The sequence below is a fragment of the Mauremys mutica genome, chromosome 6 (genome assembly GCF_020497125.1).
Source record: "Mauremys mutica isolate MM-2020 ecotype Southern chromosome 6, ASM2049712v1, whole genome shotgun sequence".
Classification (NCBI taxonomy): Eukaryota; Metazoa; Chordata; order Testudines; family Geoemydidae; genus Mauremys; species Mauremys mutica.
In genome coordinates, this window is record NC_059077.1 from 14,771,321 (window position 1) to 14,788,212 (window position 16,892).

Genomic DNA, 16,892 nt, shown 5'->3' on the forward strand with positions numbered 1-16,892 from the left:
CTGTAGGATAGTGACTTAAGAGAAAAAAATAAATGTCAAAAAATTCTTAGAACCTTGCATCTTCAGAATGGTTTCCCAATATTCACTACTTAAACATAAAGCCAAGGAAGTAGAAATTATGGCAGATTATTATTATTTAAGTGCTAGGGCAATGGGTTCCATAGAAATATTTGAGATAGATCAAGACTGGAATAGAGTGGCAGAGACGGCCAGGAATAGATCCCAGGTATCTCCGCTCACCGCCTAGTGCTTCATCCACAAGACCGTCATTCTTCTCTTTAATAAGGAAACTTAGTGAGGTATGCAACTTGACAAAGTTATAGGTTTGATGCCTCCTTTTGTTCTTCAGAATGTAAATGGTAGCCAGGGTTGTAGACACATGTTTAAAAAGTCTCTCCTGATGCTGGTCACTTTCTCCATCTTAAGGACATTAACACATATTAGAGTGGACTGATTTAAACCAAAGCAATTTAAATCACTGATTTTAATCAACAAGCAAGAAACCATGATTTAAGTAATTGATTTTAACTGTGTTTCGCATTTCTACATTTGAGTTATTTTCCCAAAGACAGGTTGAATCTCACTGGTTGATAACCATTAAAATGTTTGATTTGCAACTACATAGAACCTTTACACTAAATTTAGTGTTGTTTCTTGCTAACCAGGAGGATACACTGTATACTCATTTATTTAAGCAATTATATAGCTTAACTTTTTACTAGTTGACTAATATTTTACTTGTGATATGAGTCAAGCTCTATTTGGATGGAAAATAAAATGAATTTGAAAATACACAAAAACATTTTTTTATTAAATAAAAACTGCCTTAAATGTGCTGAATACATACGAAAAAAGTTTATGAAAACATATTTTTCATTTAAAATTAATTTTTGTAACCCAAGGAAGTATTTGTAGTTAGTTAATTGAACTGTTTGTTTCTGATCACCACATCCTTAAAGATTAGAATTAGTAGCACTCGTCCTCCAACATTAGTTTTTATCCACAGATTGGAAGAGGAAAACAAGCTTTCCTGCTTTTTCAACTCCCATTTGGTTTATTAACTTTGAATAAACTAGTTCAATAACCTGAAATGAAGAAAATATTCTCTATGCAGCTGCAGATGAGGTTACTGCTTTCAAAAGCTGATTTAGCACCTTAGCAAACTCCAGCTCCCCATGCTTAGTCAGTGATTTCCATCAGTTCAGTGGCTTGACTCTCTTGGAAACTTTGCAGCAAATATGTACTGCTTCATATTTTTGTATTTAATTTCAATGATTGTAATAGATTATAAATTTAGGTCTTAACATATGTTGTCAGTTTCAAATTTAATTTTAATAGATCTATTTTTAATTAACAAATCTCTATTTAATTTAAATTTTAAAGAATCGGGGAAGGGGGTTAAAAAATTCATTGATTTTTATCCATCCTGACACTTATGTTGATTTGCCCATTGCTGTACATGTGCGCCAAGCACTCCATCAGCTATATAAAAAGGAGCAAGCAGCAACAGCAGGTCTATAGGAGAATTACTGTCTACAGCAGGGGTCGACAACCTTTCAGAAGTGCTGTACCGAGTCTTAATTTATTCACTCTAATTTAAGGTTTCGCGTGCCGGTAATACATTTTAACGTTTTAGAATGTCTCTTTCTATAAGTCTATAATATATAACTAAACTATTGTTGTATGTAAAGTAAATAAAGTTTTTAAAATGTTTAAGAAGCTTCATTTAAAATTAAATTAAAATGCAGAGCCCCTTGGACCGGTGGCCAGGACCCAGGCAGTGTGAGTGCCGCTGAAAATCAGCTCGCGTGCTGCCTTTGGCACGCGTGCCATAGGTTGCCTACCCCTGGTCTACAGCTAATATTGCCAGTGTTTATTTTTTGTTTCTCTTACAGTTTAAAGCTAGAGCATAAATAGCGCTCAGGAAAGTGGGATTTTTTTAATATTCTTTCACTTTTAATAATCTATGATGTTATCAGTAACGTAGTGATCCTGCAACAAGCAGCTCTGCACAAGTGGACTCCTGCAGAGCACCACTGACTTCAGCAGAGCACTGCATGAAATCGCTTGCAGGACTGGGGCCTACAGACTTATGTTTGTTTTCAGTACGATTTTTAAACTGATAGTGTCCCTTCAATTGCTCCATCATATTTTGCCCCCCAAGAAGAACATTTTTATTCAGAGAAAGGAAATATACAGTACTTATTCCATTATTCCTCTGCATCTTGGCTACACAAAACGGGTAGACTGTATTTTCTCCAACATTTATAGTTAGTTATGAAACTAGTTGGGACTAGTTTACATTGATTACTGAAACACATGACCTCACCTCAGTGACTCTTAGTGGTAGAGAAGAGAGTTGTTGGAACTAAATGAATTAAAGCAAGGGAAACCACCATAATATGTTTTAAAACAATTCAGAATTAATTACCTAAATTCTCCAAAGCCAATGGGACTACTAATGTAAGTAAAGTTAAGTATATGATTCAGTGTTTACAAGATCAGAGCCTACAAAGCCTCTGTCTTTCATTTCCCCATCTATACAAATAGGGTTCATACTTCCTTATCTAACAGGGAATAATTTCAGGAGCATTTTTGAGGCACTCAGGTACTACAGAGAGGAATACTATAGAAAAAACCCACAGATAGATTAAAAAAATAAAAAATGATTTCTTTTAAAATAAAAGTTTTAAGTAATGAATAAAATTTATAAAGGATATATATCAAGTTATAAGGGCAAATGGGATCCAAAATAAAGCCGTACTGAAACCAGGGTGTGGGGAACCTTAAATGTGAAACATTTCACTAACGTTTGGCAATGTTTTGGTTTGTTTTTTTAAAGTGGCAGCATAATGCAATTAAACTTTTTACATGTTCCTCTCCTGACACTGTCTACAAGTACAACAATCTATGAACACAAAACAGAAGTTTATCAACAGCATGAAAAACTATTTGCTTTTCTCTGTGTCGAATGCAGCACTGTAATGTGACGTACCATCGGCCACGCATCAGGTATTTATGAATGACGCTCTCTCGCAGAATTTCCTTGTGAAATAGTTGGCAGGAAAAGAAGACAACAAGTGTCGTCACAGCTTCCAGGGAAATGCTGTATGTTATGTCTCTGCAGGGAGAAGAGAGAATAGTCATAAGGATTAAGCTATTGTTTCTATTTACAAACTGAGAAAATGCTCTAAATTCACGTTTATACAATGCTTAGCACATTGGGCCTGTATCCAATCTATGCCTATTTCCGAAAAAGCCTCTCCCACTCCCGCCAAAAAAGAGGAGGCTGTATTAAAAAAAAAAAACACACCACAATTAAACTACCCAAAATACACAGGCTAAAATTTTTAATTTTTGACCAAGTTTAGTCGCTCACTAAAGTAATGTATATATTTTTAAAAACTGCTCTGACATTTGCACTTCATATGCATTTGTTTTAAAAGTGAACAAAGAAAATTGAGAGGCCAGCTCTGATACAGGAAATATTTAGAGACACCAGAGGGCACTGAGACCAATGTGGATGCAGGTTGCTTGAGCTCTAAAGAGGCCTATAGGGAATCCCGAAACATTGTCCCCTAAAACACAACATCTAACCCCAAGAAATATTGCACCAGACAACTGAAACCCCTAAGATGCCCTGTAGCTCGCATCTTCTTCTGATTCCAAAAGCACCAAAAAATCCCAAAGATCTGCCTCCCCCACTTCTACAAACAAGATAGTGCCTGAGCCTGATGGAACAAAGCTGATGACTGTCGTACAACAGGTGGCTACAAATACTGTTGAAATTAAATCTACAGTTTCCACCCTACAGGCCATCATGACAGAGATTCAGATGGACGGGTGAAGCAGAACACAGAGTTTCTGAAGTGGAAGATGACTTCAAAAAGAAAACAATTTGCAGGTTATGAAGAACTATAATTATATCAAGACTATTAAGACCAAGCTAATTGATCTAGAAAACCACTAACAATGATGTAACATCAGGTTTGTGGATGTCCCTGAAGGAACTGAGAAAGGTAAACATTCTGAATTTGTCCCTAAATTGCTACGTATGTTGCATCTGCCAGTAGATTTTTGTTTTGATAGAAAACAGGCACAGTGGGCCCTTGTCCCCAAGCCAGCTCCAAGAAGTCGGCCTAGAGCACTGACTGTGAAATTCCTGAAGTTTACTACTAAGAAGCTTATATTGCAAAAATCCAGAGAAAAGAAAGAGCTAGTATGGGGAGAACCAGCAATTAAAATACAGCTCTTTCATGATTATGCCCATGATGTGGTTGCAATGAGGTCAGCTTTTAACCAAGCAAAACAATTGGCCGGGACGATGGACTTGAACTATTTTATTAAATATCTGGCAATGCTCCAATCTTACGAATGGCAAGACATCATCATTCAGTTCTCCTTAGGAGGCAGAAAAATATCTGCAAACTCCTCCTTCACAGGAGGAGACATCTAGGGAATGACCCCACCATATGGAATTTATGTATTGCTCTCTGAGCTCTGATATGGCTGCTCTAAACAAGTTGATGAGTGCTAGGTTGATATTGATATGTTAGTTTCTTTTCTTTTTTCTCTCTCTGATTGGCATAGAAGGGCTATCATCAATTTACTTCCTATTGCCTTAATTCATGGGAAAGGAGCATCGATGTAAATCACTTGATTAGTAATTACATATCATGGTTTTATTAGATGGTGCTTCCTTATGGACCAGTGTATCAATATTCTATTAGTAATAGATGATTACTATAGTTGTAACATTTGGGGCCCCAGGGAATATGGGAATATCCAAGTTTCACCTTATCCAACTGCCCCTCTTTAAATAAAAAACCTTATTTAATTCCTCTTTTTGCCCCCTTCTACTACCCTCCCATGCAGATAATTTCCTTCCCACTCCTGTAGAAAATGTTCTGTGAAGTAACACCCACCACTGGATTATATAACTTTTGCTGCTTAAATATGCAAGAACTGTATGTTGCTTGGGAAAATGTGCCATTTCTCATTTATTCATAAAGTGACTATGTTTTATCCGGTATATTTTAACGATGATAGCTCCCATAATTAAATAAGTCTCCTAGAATATAAAGGGGTTTAATAATCCTATTAAAAGGAAAAAATATACTCAATGCTTAAAAAAGAGAATGTTGGCATTGCCGTGTTCCAAGAGACAGATCTGACAGAACTTGTAGCTTGTAAACTGAATAGAGATCAGGTAGGCCTCTCAGTTTCTAGTAGTTTTAATTCTAAACCAAGAGGCACTGCCATACTAAATACATACAAAGTTGAATGTTAATATTCTGAGCACAAAGTCTGACAGTGAAGGCAGATTTACTGTCCTCAAGGCTGAAATTGGCAATTCTATAATCATCTTTGCCAATCTCTATGCACCAAACCAGGATGATCCCAAATTTTTTCATAAGTATAAATTACATGGCCCACGATATTGTGGGTAAAGCTGGAGACATTAAACTTCTAGACCAGGTCTTTGATAAATCTTCTCTATCTCCATATAAGAACACTAATACTCATCAGGTGCTTCATACATATATGGCTGATTCAGGTTTACAGAATGTGCAGACACTGGGTAATCCTACAGCTAGAGGAGGTGGGCAACATTTCAAAAGTGGTGTGCCGAGTCTTCATTTATTCACTTTAATTTAAGGTTTCGCGCGCCAGTAATACATTTTAATGTTTTTTTTAAGGTCTCTCTCTATAAGACTATATATTATATAACTAAACTATTGATGTATTGTAAAATAAACAAGGTTTTCAAAATGTTTAAGAAGCTTCATTTAAAATTAAATTAAAATGTTGATCTTACACTGCCGGCCCGCTCAGCCCACTGCTGGTCTGGAGTTCTGTTCACCTAGGCCGGCAGCGGGCTGAGCAGGGCCTGCGGCCGGGACTCTGGCTGGCAAGGGTCCAGCAGCCAGGACCCCAGACCGGCAGTAGGCTGTGCGGGACCAGTAGCCAGGACCCCAGACTGGCAGTGGGCTGAGTGGCTCCTGCCAGCCAGGATCCAGGCTGCCTGACTGCCAGGGCCCCACGCCACTCCCAGAAGTGGTTGGCTGCTGGCACATCTCTGCGTCCCTGGTGGTGGGGTGGGCAGTGGATCTCCATGTGCTGCCCGTGCCCACGAGCGCTGCCCCCCTCAGCTCCCATTGGCTGGCTTCCAGCCAATGGGAGCTGCGGAGACGGTGCTGGGGGCGGGGGCCACACAGGGAGCCACCTCCCCTCAAGGGCCGCAGAGACGTGCCAGCAGCTAGCCACTTCCGGGAGTGGCATGGGGCCAGGGCAGGCAGACAGCTGGCCTGAGCCCCGCTGTGCCACCGGACTTTTAGTGGATGGAGATCACGACTGACTGGCAGAGGCTCCAGGACTGATCAGTTGATTGTGATCGACCACTTGCCTAGGACTATCTTTTTCATGTGTTTGGTTACCAAATCCAAATTTGGCTACCAATCTATTGCTTGGATTAAGCTTTTATATTCTAATTCGACTTCCATGGTAGTAACCAATGGTATTATTTTTTCCTGTTTCTATTACAGAGAAATACTAAGCAGAACTGCCCCCTTTCTCCTCTTCTGTTTGATTAAGCTCTAGAACCTTTAACCATTGCCATGTGAGCAAATCAACATATTTAAAGGTATCATGGAGGGCTAAACAGAGCACAGAATTATGCTCTGTGTTGATGATGCCTTTGTATTTGTATCTTAAAGTCCAAGGTTACTATTCCTAACCTCTTAAGTACAATTAATAAGTTTGGACATCTCACAGAATATAAAATTAATTGAGATAGATCAGAAATCTTAAGCATGAACAAATAAGCCCAAAAATGTCTTTTTTCAAATTGGTGGCAATCCTCTTACATGAAATCTTTGGGAATGCTGATTCCCAATAATATTCAGGACATCCCTAATATAAATGTAGAACCAGTGACTGACAATGTGGCTAATGACTGCGGGAGATGGAGTTCATTAACCCTGAGTTTGTAGGGGTCAACTTAACATACAAAATTCTGGGAAGGACATTCATTTTCAGTATGTCCTGAGGGATCTCTCTATTTCCGTTCTCAAACTCATTTTAAGGAATTCAGTAATATTTTCATAAAGTCCCTTTGGGGCACAGGTAAGAAACCTAGACCGGCTCTGAACAAATTACAGCTCCCCCCCAATCTCTGGGAGGATTTCATTTTTCCAGCCTGGAAAGTTATCATATCTCCTTTTTGTTAAGCGAGGCATCTTTGTGCCTTTTAGATAAGACAGTACAGACCCCACTTTGTGTTCAGACTGAACGAGAATTGGTGTACCCTCTCCCCCTTTCAGGCATTGTAGGATCAAATTATTGTAGATTTGATGGCTCCAGAGCTCCCACAACAATGGTTGTGAGGCAAGCTTGGTCAAACTTGTCTAGAAAGTCCTGCTTCCATCCATTCTTCCATGTAGAGGCAATTCTATGGAGCAATCCTACACTTAAAATCAGAAGCAAAAATTTGATGTGGAGGAATTAGATGGAGAGAGGAATTATGACTGTGTCACAGCTAACTGACAATGATCAATTTAAACCATTTGTAGATCTTCAGCAACAATTTGGCTTGCCATGTCCCAGATCATGGAAATTTATCTACAGTTGAAGCCCTGGATGTGAACTTCACAGCAACATTAATACCACTTAGTAAAAGGAGTGAGATGTGAACTAAAGATCTTCTAACTCCCAGACCAATGGACATTCCCGTATGCCAACAAGTATTTCATGAGGGGAAGGATGAGTCTATCTCATGATGTGCTACCACCAAAAAATGCATAGCACTTGGCTGGTCTGTCACTAGTCACTTTTGAAAATTTTGCCATAGTTACTATTCTCTGAAAACTAGAACCTTTACATTATGCTAGACCTATGCCTCGACCTATATATAGTTCAATATCAAAGATAATTGTTAAAGGAAGGAAAAATGTCACGGTAATTATAGTGTAAAATCAGGCTCTTTCAAATAATGACAACTAAAAAAAAAGTCATGCTCTAGTGCACTGAATGTAATGGACAACTGAATTTAAAAGCAGCCTGGACTAAAAGCCACTGCTCTGCTAATTAGTCTCAAGATTACACTGGAAATGATCCAATTTAAAAATTGCACAAGTTCTCTCTCTATGAAAAAAGTAAATGTGATGTTTATTACACCTAAGAATTTTTGGTATTCTCAAGTGTACTATTTCAAAGACTGGCAATAATCAGGGCTGCCCGGGGAGGGTGGGGGGGGGCAAGTGGGGCAATTTGCCCCAGGCCCTGGGCCCCACAGGGGCCCCCCACGAGAATTTTTCAGGGGCCCTGGAGCCGGGTCCTTCACTCGCTCCGGGGCCCCAGAAAACTCTCGCAGGGCCCAGGCCCCTGGAGCTTCTTCCGCTCCGGATCTTTGGCAGTAATTCGGCGGCGGGGTGTCCTTCTGCACCAGGACCCGCCGCCGAAGTGCTGGGTCTTTGGTGGTAATTCGGCAGCAGGGACCCCGCCACAGGTCTTTGGGACACTTTGTCGGCGGGTCCCGGAGCGGAAGGACCTCCCGCCACTGAAATACTGCCGAAGCGGGGCCCCCTGCTGCCGAGGACCCCAAGCCCCCTGAATCCTCTGGGCGGCCCTGACAATAATTTGCATTACTATAAATCATAAGGAATGGCCATTATGAAATACTTAGAACATATACAATATTGCATAGATATGCAGTAATCAAATCTCATAATATCCCAGTAGTAGTCGATATTAAGCACATTAATCGAGAGGTTAATATTTGCTCAAAGTCAAAGAGTCAATAGCAGAAGTGAAATTACTTTCCTGGCTCCCAATCTCATACACAGTCCACTCGACTATGCTACCTCCAACACTGAAGCACGTTTTACAGGAAGGTTATGCAGACTAACATTTTCCTTAAACCATTTTAATCCACGCATTTTTATTGCGCACTTTGGCAAGATATTTCTGCTTTAATAACATTCTTCCTTTAAAATTGCTGGCTCTAGTTTAATTAGTTTTAGTTTCTGTGAGTCACCTGACTTTTTGCCCACTACTCAGAAAGTTAGGCAGTGAAAATGATGATAAGATCCAAGATCAGTCATTACACTGTGATCCAGTTCCACTGCAAATTCATCTAAGCCAGAAGCAATGCTGAGCTAGGAGCTGCTACCAGGTTCTCGCCAGATTGTGCTGCATAATAACTCATACCTACATCAGCCCCAATCAGAGCACTATGCAGCCCATTACAGCATACAGGGATTAGATATCCAGGGCTCTTTACAGGAGGCATCTATGTAGAACGTACTGTGTTTGGCTTTTTTAATGACCATAAAAACAGAATACATTCAAATGTGCACTTTCCCCAGGGTTGAAGGGTATATGGAGATTGATTCTCTCTCACTCACACACACACACATTGACAGAATGAACAGGGAGGCTGATTTGCCCTGGCTACAGAAACCACCATAAAATCCAGGACACTCGTGTATTTTCACTGGGAGAATACAAAAAAAGGTTTAAAAAATAAATACCCAGAGAATTTAAGATGTTCAAATTATATACATTTTTATATATTCTACCTATAATTCTTTTCCATTAAAAGTCAAGCAATATAGCTGTCTCCAACTTATTTTTTCCATGAATTAGCATTTTTTTCCCATGGCAAAACTAAATGTGGAAATACAAGTTTGAGGAGAAATTAGGAAGTCCCTTCCTCTTTTTTTTATCTGAATAATATAAGAAAGTTCTAAGATGTTAGTGTATGTTATGCCACTTTCTAAAAAGCTTCTTTTCATATTATTTAACTGTTCAGAAGCAAAAATAGTAAAATTCAGTAACTGGAGTTATCATACGTGTTAGTCCCATGTTCTTTTTTATTCAAGCCCATATCCCCAGCGTTGCCATAATTAAGGGATGTTTAAGTGTATGTTCCTTACTTTCAGCTTGCAGAAGAGCATGGACAGAATATCTAAATTAAACCTTTTCTCCTAATTCCAATGAAAATCCTGTTTTCCATTATTCCAAGCTGCTGTTCTTAAGTTACCTGCTCAGTAACACTGCTTGAGGTTTGAGAGCCCAATGCCTGCCTGTCCTGAGGGCAAGTTCTTAATTCAAGCGTTTCTAAAGGCCCCAATGACTATAGCAGCAATCTTTTCTAACTTTTCAAAGAAAATCTTGAGTGCACACAGAAAAGGTAAAAAACATGAGGCAGTCAGTTCATACACACAGCACATCTGGCTAATCAAGTTACACCTATGTTATTCCAGACTCTGGCTTCCTCCTGTGTTAGGGTTTGTTGTTGTGTTTTGTTTTTTTCCCCCTCCAGAAGAAAGGATTATTCACCCTGTGCAGTAATTGAGGTTCTTTGAGATGCTTCTCCCTATGGTGCGGCAGTGCCCCTGTGCTTGGGATCGGAGATCTTCACTAGCAGTGCTCGTTGGACCGCACATGCGCACCTCCCCCTCTTGCGCTGTGCGCAGGACATATATATATATATATATATATATATAGCACTGTGCAGTTCGACCATGCTCAGTTCCTTTTCTGACACAGAGCTTATGTTTTTGGCTCCGAAGCAGAGGGGAGGAGGGCAGGTAGTGGAGCAACTATAGGAACACACACTTCGAAGAACTTCAGTTACTCCACAGGTGAGTAACCCTCTCTTCTTCTTCTTCTTCGAGTGATGTCCCTATGGGTGCTCCACTGTAGGTGATTATAAAGCAATGCCTCTAATTGGAAGGCTGGGGCTTCAGACCAACATGTATGGGTGAGGATAGGCATCATACATAATAGTGTACTGCCAGGTGAAAGTACCTGTTGATGCCTTACGTGGCAGCCTTACAAATGTCATCATTGGGGACATTATTAAGAAAGGCAATTAATGTAGATAACGATCCTGTGGAATGTGTTCTGATTGAAGTAGGAGGTTGGGGGAGGGATAGCTCAGTGGTTTGAGCATTGGCCTGCTAAACCCAGGGTTGTGAGTTCAATCCTTGAGGAGGCCACTTAGGGATCTGGGGCAAAAATTGGTCCTGCTAGTGAAGGCAGGGGGCTGGACTCAATGACCTTTCAAGGTCCCTTCCAGTTCTAGGAGATTGGTATATCTCCGATTATTACATTTGTCTATCGTGAAGTTCGTAAGATAAACGTATACACGGTGAGATCCATTAAGAGAGGCATTGTTTAGATAGATGCCTATGGATCTTTTGGTGGTGGAGAGGAATAATCATGGTGATTTCTGGAAGGGTTTAGTCCTGACCCAGTAGAATGCACGTCTCACGTCTAGAGTGTGTAGAGCTGTCTCCTGTTGATTACTGTGAGGCTACAAGAAGAAGCAAGGGAGGTGTTATCAGTTGATTTAGATGAAATTATACTGGGACCTTAGATAAGAATTTTGGGTGTGGGCATAGTGTAACTTTGTCTTTACAAAACACTGTGTATAGTGGATATGCCACGAGGGCCCCAATTTCGCCCACCCATCTAGCAGAGGTGAGGGCAACAAGAAAGACCATTTTCATTGATGGTGTACATAAGAACAGGTTGCCATTGGTTCATTCAAGAGCTTAGTCAGAGAATGTAGAACTAGGCTGGGGTCCCAGGCCGGGATCAGGTCTCATATATGGGGATAAGATTTTGAATACCCCTCAAGACGTGTTTCATGAGTGGGTGTGCAAAGACTGAGTGGCCATCAATGGGGGAGTAAAAGGTAGTGATTTCCACCAGGGTACCCTAATAGAGTTACTGACTAATCCTGAATGTTTAAAGTGTAGAATGTAGTCAAGAATAAGTGGCAACGAAGAGTACACTGCATCAACCTGGTGTGAGGCGCACCAGCAGTGAATCTAGTTCACTTACGAATGTAAGTGCATCTGGTTGTGTCACACCTGCTATTCAAAAGTATCTGTTTGACTATGTCTGAGCAGGTTATTTCCAGATCCTGGAACCACAGAGGAGCCAGACTTTGAGGTGGAGCATCTGTCGATTGGGATGGAGGATGCATCCTGTGAGAGGAGCCACAGTGTTAGGTGGAAAGAGATCAGTCAGTATACCATCATGCCTCATGCGTAGAAGATAAGTATACCAGACTTTTCATGGCCATGTTGAAGCTATTAATATGACATGAGCTCAGCCCTTCTGTATTTTGCAAAGTACTTAGAATAGGAAGGGAAAGAGAGGGAAGGCATAAAGTAATGGCGCATGCCAGGTTATGAGGAATGTATCTCCAAGTAATCCACACCCCAGTCCCGCCCTGGAACAGAATTGAGGGCAGCAGACGTTGTGTTGAGTGGCCAAGAGATCTGTGGTGGGATGGCCGAATTGGTTGAATATGGGTTGAACTGCTTGCTTATCCAGCTCCCACTCATGACCATGTGAGAACGTTCTGCTGTGTGTCGCCAGTAGTGTTCTGGTGGCCGGGAGGTATGAGGCTGAAATGGAGATGTTGTTCTGGACACACCAGTCCCACACTTTGATCATCTTCAACCATAAAGAGTGGGACTTTGCTGTGCCGTACCTCTTGATGCAATACATGCAGGCAAGATTGTCCGTCATCACTCTTATGGTATGAGAAGAGGTAGGAAATATCAGCGGGCATTGCAGACCACTCATAGCTCTAGGAGGTTGATTTGTAAGGTGGATTTGGTGGATGACCATCTTCCCTGCACTGTGTGTTCATGTAGATGCACTCCCCAACCGATTAGGGAGGCATCAGTGGTTAGGATCATAATCGGTGATGGCTGTAGGAAGGAACTCTAACACAGATGTTATTGGGCTGTGCCCACCAAAGTAGTGAGTCCTTGACTTATTGGCATGGATAAGAGTTTGTGGAGGCTGTGTTTGTGGGGAGAGATATACTGTACGGAGCCATGCCTGAAGTCACAGCATGTGAAGTCTTATGTGCCTGACCACGGAAGTGGCCGCTGCCATGTGGCCTAGAAGTTGGAGGCACATTCTTGCAGACATCTGGGGGCAGAACCATACATTGGATACCAGATCTAGTATGGCCGAGAATCTGTGAGGCGGTAGGAAGGCTCTGGCTTGTATGGTGCCCAATTGTGTGCCGATGAATTCCAGGTGCTGTACTGGTGTTAAAGCGGACTTTTCTAGGTTCAAGAGGATGCCTAGCTTCGTAAACAGGTCCATTGTTATGTGGACAGCTCGGGGAGCATTGGTTTCAGATGGGGCCTTGAGGAGACAGTTGTTCAAGTATGGAAAGATGATGACACCTTGTTTCCTTAGGTAGGCAGTGACTACTGCCAGGACCTTGGAGAATACCCAAGGGGCTGTAGTTAGACCAAAAGGCAGCACCTTGTACTGGTAGTGGTCATTACCCAGGACAAATTGGAGAAATCATCTGCGGGCAGAGTGTATTGCGATATTAAAGTTTTGGAAGCTGAGGGCCAAGAACCAGACCCCCTGTTCCAGTGTTGGGATAATAGAGAGAGGGTAACAAAGAGAGGGTAACAATCTTGAAATATTGCAGTTTGACAAACTTGTTTAGATTGCAAATGTCCAGGATGGGTCACCAGCTGCCAGATTTCTTCTCAATGAGGAAATAATGGGAGTAGAAACCCTGTCCCCCGTGTTGGAAAAGGACTGGTTCTATGGCTCTTACCTGCAGAAGATCAGGTTATCATACGTGTTATCATACGTGTTATTTCTCCCCATAGAATGAGTTCATGAGAAGGGTCCCTGAAGAAGAATGGAGAGGGGGGGTGGCTGCCAGGATAGATAGGAAGGGGACGAAGTGTCCTTCCTTGATTATTTCTAGAACCCACTTGTCCAAGGTGATTAGTCTCTATAATGGGAGAAACTGAGCTAGTCCGTTGCCAACTGGTGGGAGGTCAAAGATGGTGGGAATGACTGGAAGTGGGAGAGGCTTCTCGGTGCCTTGACCACACCTTCAACATTGTTGCTTCGGGGGGGGGGGTGTGTGAATGAGAGGTAGCCCCTGAGGAGTGGGTGTACTATGCTTGGAGAGACGCCTTTGTTTACGGCGCTGCAGTCATACCACCATTGAGAAGTATATTGCGGTGGTTGGGAGCAAGAGGAGAAATAGTACTTTCTGAGATGTCTCTTCGGTGCAGGTGTATAGATGCCAAGTGATCAAAGTGTAGCTCAAGAGTCTTAAAGGGAGTGCAGGGAATCATCCATGTGCTCCAAGAATAGTTTTTGGCCTCAAAAGGTAAGTCTTCCACAGTGGTTTGGACCTCTTTAGGAAAACCCAAGAGATGAAGCCAGGATGCACGCCTCATGACTACAGGAGCTGCAATGGACCCGGCAATGGTGTCTGCAGAGTGTAATGAGGCTTGTAAGGCTGTACAGGCTAGGAGGTGTCCTTCCAACATTAGGGACTGGAATTGCTGCCTCCAAGAGATCATGACAGAGTTCCTTCAATTTAGAGTAGTTTAAGCAGTTATACTTAGCTATCAGAGCCTCGTAGTTCAAGATTCAAAACCGGAGCATAGCTGAGAAATATGCCTTGTGTACAAATAAGTCTAGGCATTTCCAAACTCTCTCTGGATGGCTAGCACAGGATTGGTAATGATGGCCTCTCTCTTGCCTCTCTCATTGACCACCAGAATATTTGGGGTAGGGTGAGAGAATAGAAATTCAGCATCTTTCGCTGAAATGCAGTACTTTTTGTTGGTGCATTTGCAAGTCATAGGGATGGACGCTGGGGTCTGCCAGAGAACTTTTGCAGGGTCGAGAAGAGCTTCATTGATTGGTAGTACGATCTTGGAGGAAGAAGATGCGTCGAAAATATCAAACAGTGTAATGCTGCTGACCCTTGACTTCCTTGAATTCCAAAGGAATCTGCAGGGAATCTGCAATCCTTCAGAACAAGTCTTGAAAATGTCTGAAATCACTGGCAGATGTAGCGGGTGGAGGCATGATAGCCTCATCAGGAAAAGAAATGTAATGTAGGAACAGATTGCTCCTCCTGATCACTGGGGAAGAGATGTGTCATCCTCAGAGGAGAAACAGAGGAGTGTTGTGAGCCTGGAGAGGAGGTGGAAGTGGGGCAAGGTCATGTCGAAGAAGAGGTGACTCAGGAGTGTCTACTACCAGGAGGTCTTTAGAGTAACTAAAGTCTACTGGAGGGGGGGGAGGGAGCACCATTGGTGCCAACGTATGACTCGGTACCAAAGGAGTGATGTATTCCCCTAAGATGTCAGTAGATGGAGACTTGACTGGCTCCGATGACCTGGCTGGCTCCAAGGGCTTGCTCAGTGCTAAAAAGTATGTCAACGCCGTAGCTCCTGCAGTCGGCTTGTCTCGATCTCCAGAGGTGATTGACTGTGCCGAGGGCTGTAGGACTGCCAGGTTAAAGTCTTTATCCCATTTCTACATTCTGATACCAGAGGTGGGTGGGCCCAAGAGCTATGTCCCCTGTCAGAAGCTGTTGAGGCAACTGACCTTGCAGGGGATGGTGTTCTGGTGGACTGTGCCTCAAAATGTGAGGAGGGAGCCTGTTTCTTCTCGCCCAAGTGAGAAAGGGACGATTTTCTCTTCATCTCCTGATCCTCATTCCCCTCAACCCTCATCCTGGCAGAACACGAGGACCTCACAGGAAGAGAGTCCGGGCTCAGGTCTGATGCAGGCCCCAGTGATTTCTCCACGATGAGACGTTTTAAGCAAATGTCCCAGTCATTTCTGGCCCTGGTTGTGGCAGTGAGAACATTTTTGTGGAACGTGTCCCTCTTCAAGACAGCAAATACAATGCAGGTGGGTCATCCGTTACTGGAAGGTAGCCTCGCAGGAGATGTGCCTCTTAAACCCAGGGAACCTGGGCATAAGGGTGAGGGGAAAAAAGCTTCCCAGTCGGGAAGGGCGGTGAGGAAATGAAACCTAAGCTATGACATAACTTTAAAGGTAAAGAAAAACAAAAAATTTGGGTTTGGTTTTTTTACAATAGAAATAAAAAAGAAAGAAGAAAATACTAACTACACTACATCTAAAAAGTAAGGCGCTAACTACTGAGGGAACAGGAGAAGCAGGCTCTGCTGTGGATTCCATCCCAGACCAAACGCGTTAGGAGAAGGAACAGGAGGCGGTCAGACTGTGCAGCACTATGTATACATCCCGCTCACAGCATGGGAGGAGGGAGGTGTGCATTTGCAGTCCGAAGGGCACTGCTGAGAAAGATCTCCAATCCCAGGCCTGGGGGTGCTGCCACACGTACAGTGGAACACCCAAAGGATATCACTCAAAGAACCCCAAACTCTCTCTCCCTACCTTTTAATTATTTTCTTGGACTTTCACCACACCAATTTAGGACCCTCTAAGTATCAAAAGGTTAAAGTATAACTAATTTTCCAGTTAAGGATGCAGGGACGGCTCTAGGAATTTTGCCGCCCCAAGCACGGCGGCACGCCGCAGGGGGCTCTCTGGCGGTCGTCGGTCCCGCGGCTCCGGTGGACCTCCTGCAGACGTGCCTGCGGAGGGTCCGCCGGAGCCGCGGGACCAGCGGACCCTCCGCAGGCACGTCTGCGGGAGGTCCACCGGAGCCGCGGGACCAGCGGACCCTCCGCAGGCACGTCTGCGGGAGGTCCACCGGAGCCGCGGGACCAGCGGACCCTCCGCAGGCACGTCTGCGGGAGGTCCACCGGAGCCGCGGGACCAGCGGACCCTCCGCAGGCACGTCTGCGGGAGGTCCACCGGAGCCGCGAGACCAGCGGACCCTCCCAGCGACAGGCAGAGCGCCCCCCGCGGCATGCCGCCCCAAGCACGCGCTTGGCACGCTGGGGTCTGGAGCCAGCCCTGTAAGGATGGTCGCCAAAGGGCTGAGTCACAAAAAATTTCAAATCATACAAGAACCAGGTTTTATTAGAATGCTTCATCGGGGCCCACCAGAAAGGTGAAAGAAGAGTCACCACAGATAAGAGATCAGT

The 16,892-nt window shown here is 43.1% G+C and overlaps 1 protein-coding gene across 2 annotated transcripts in view; it reads right to left on the reverse strand.

The window, feature by feature from the left end:
- Positions 1-16,892, reverse strand: part of DYM (dymeclin) — a 334,338-nt gene that overhangs the window by 237,678 nt on the left and 79,768 nt on the right. For both annotated transcript variants that reach the window (XM_045021710.1, XM_045021709.1), the window contains exon 8: positions 2,996-3,121. In XM_045021710.1, coding sequence (XP_044877645.1) covers positions 2,996-3,121 — 126 coding nt within the window. The remainder of the gene's footprint in view (positions 1-2,995; positions 3,122-16,892) is intronic.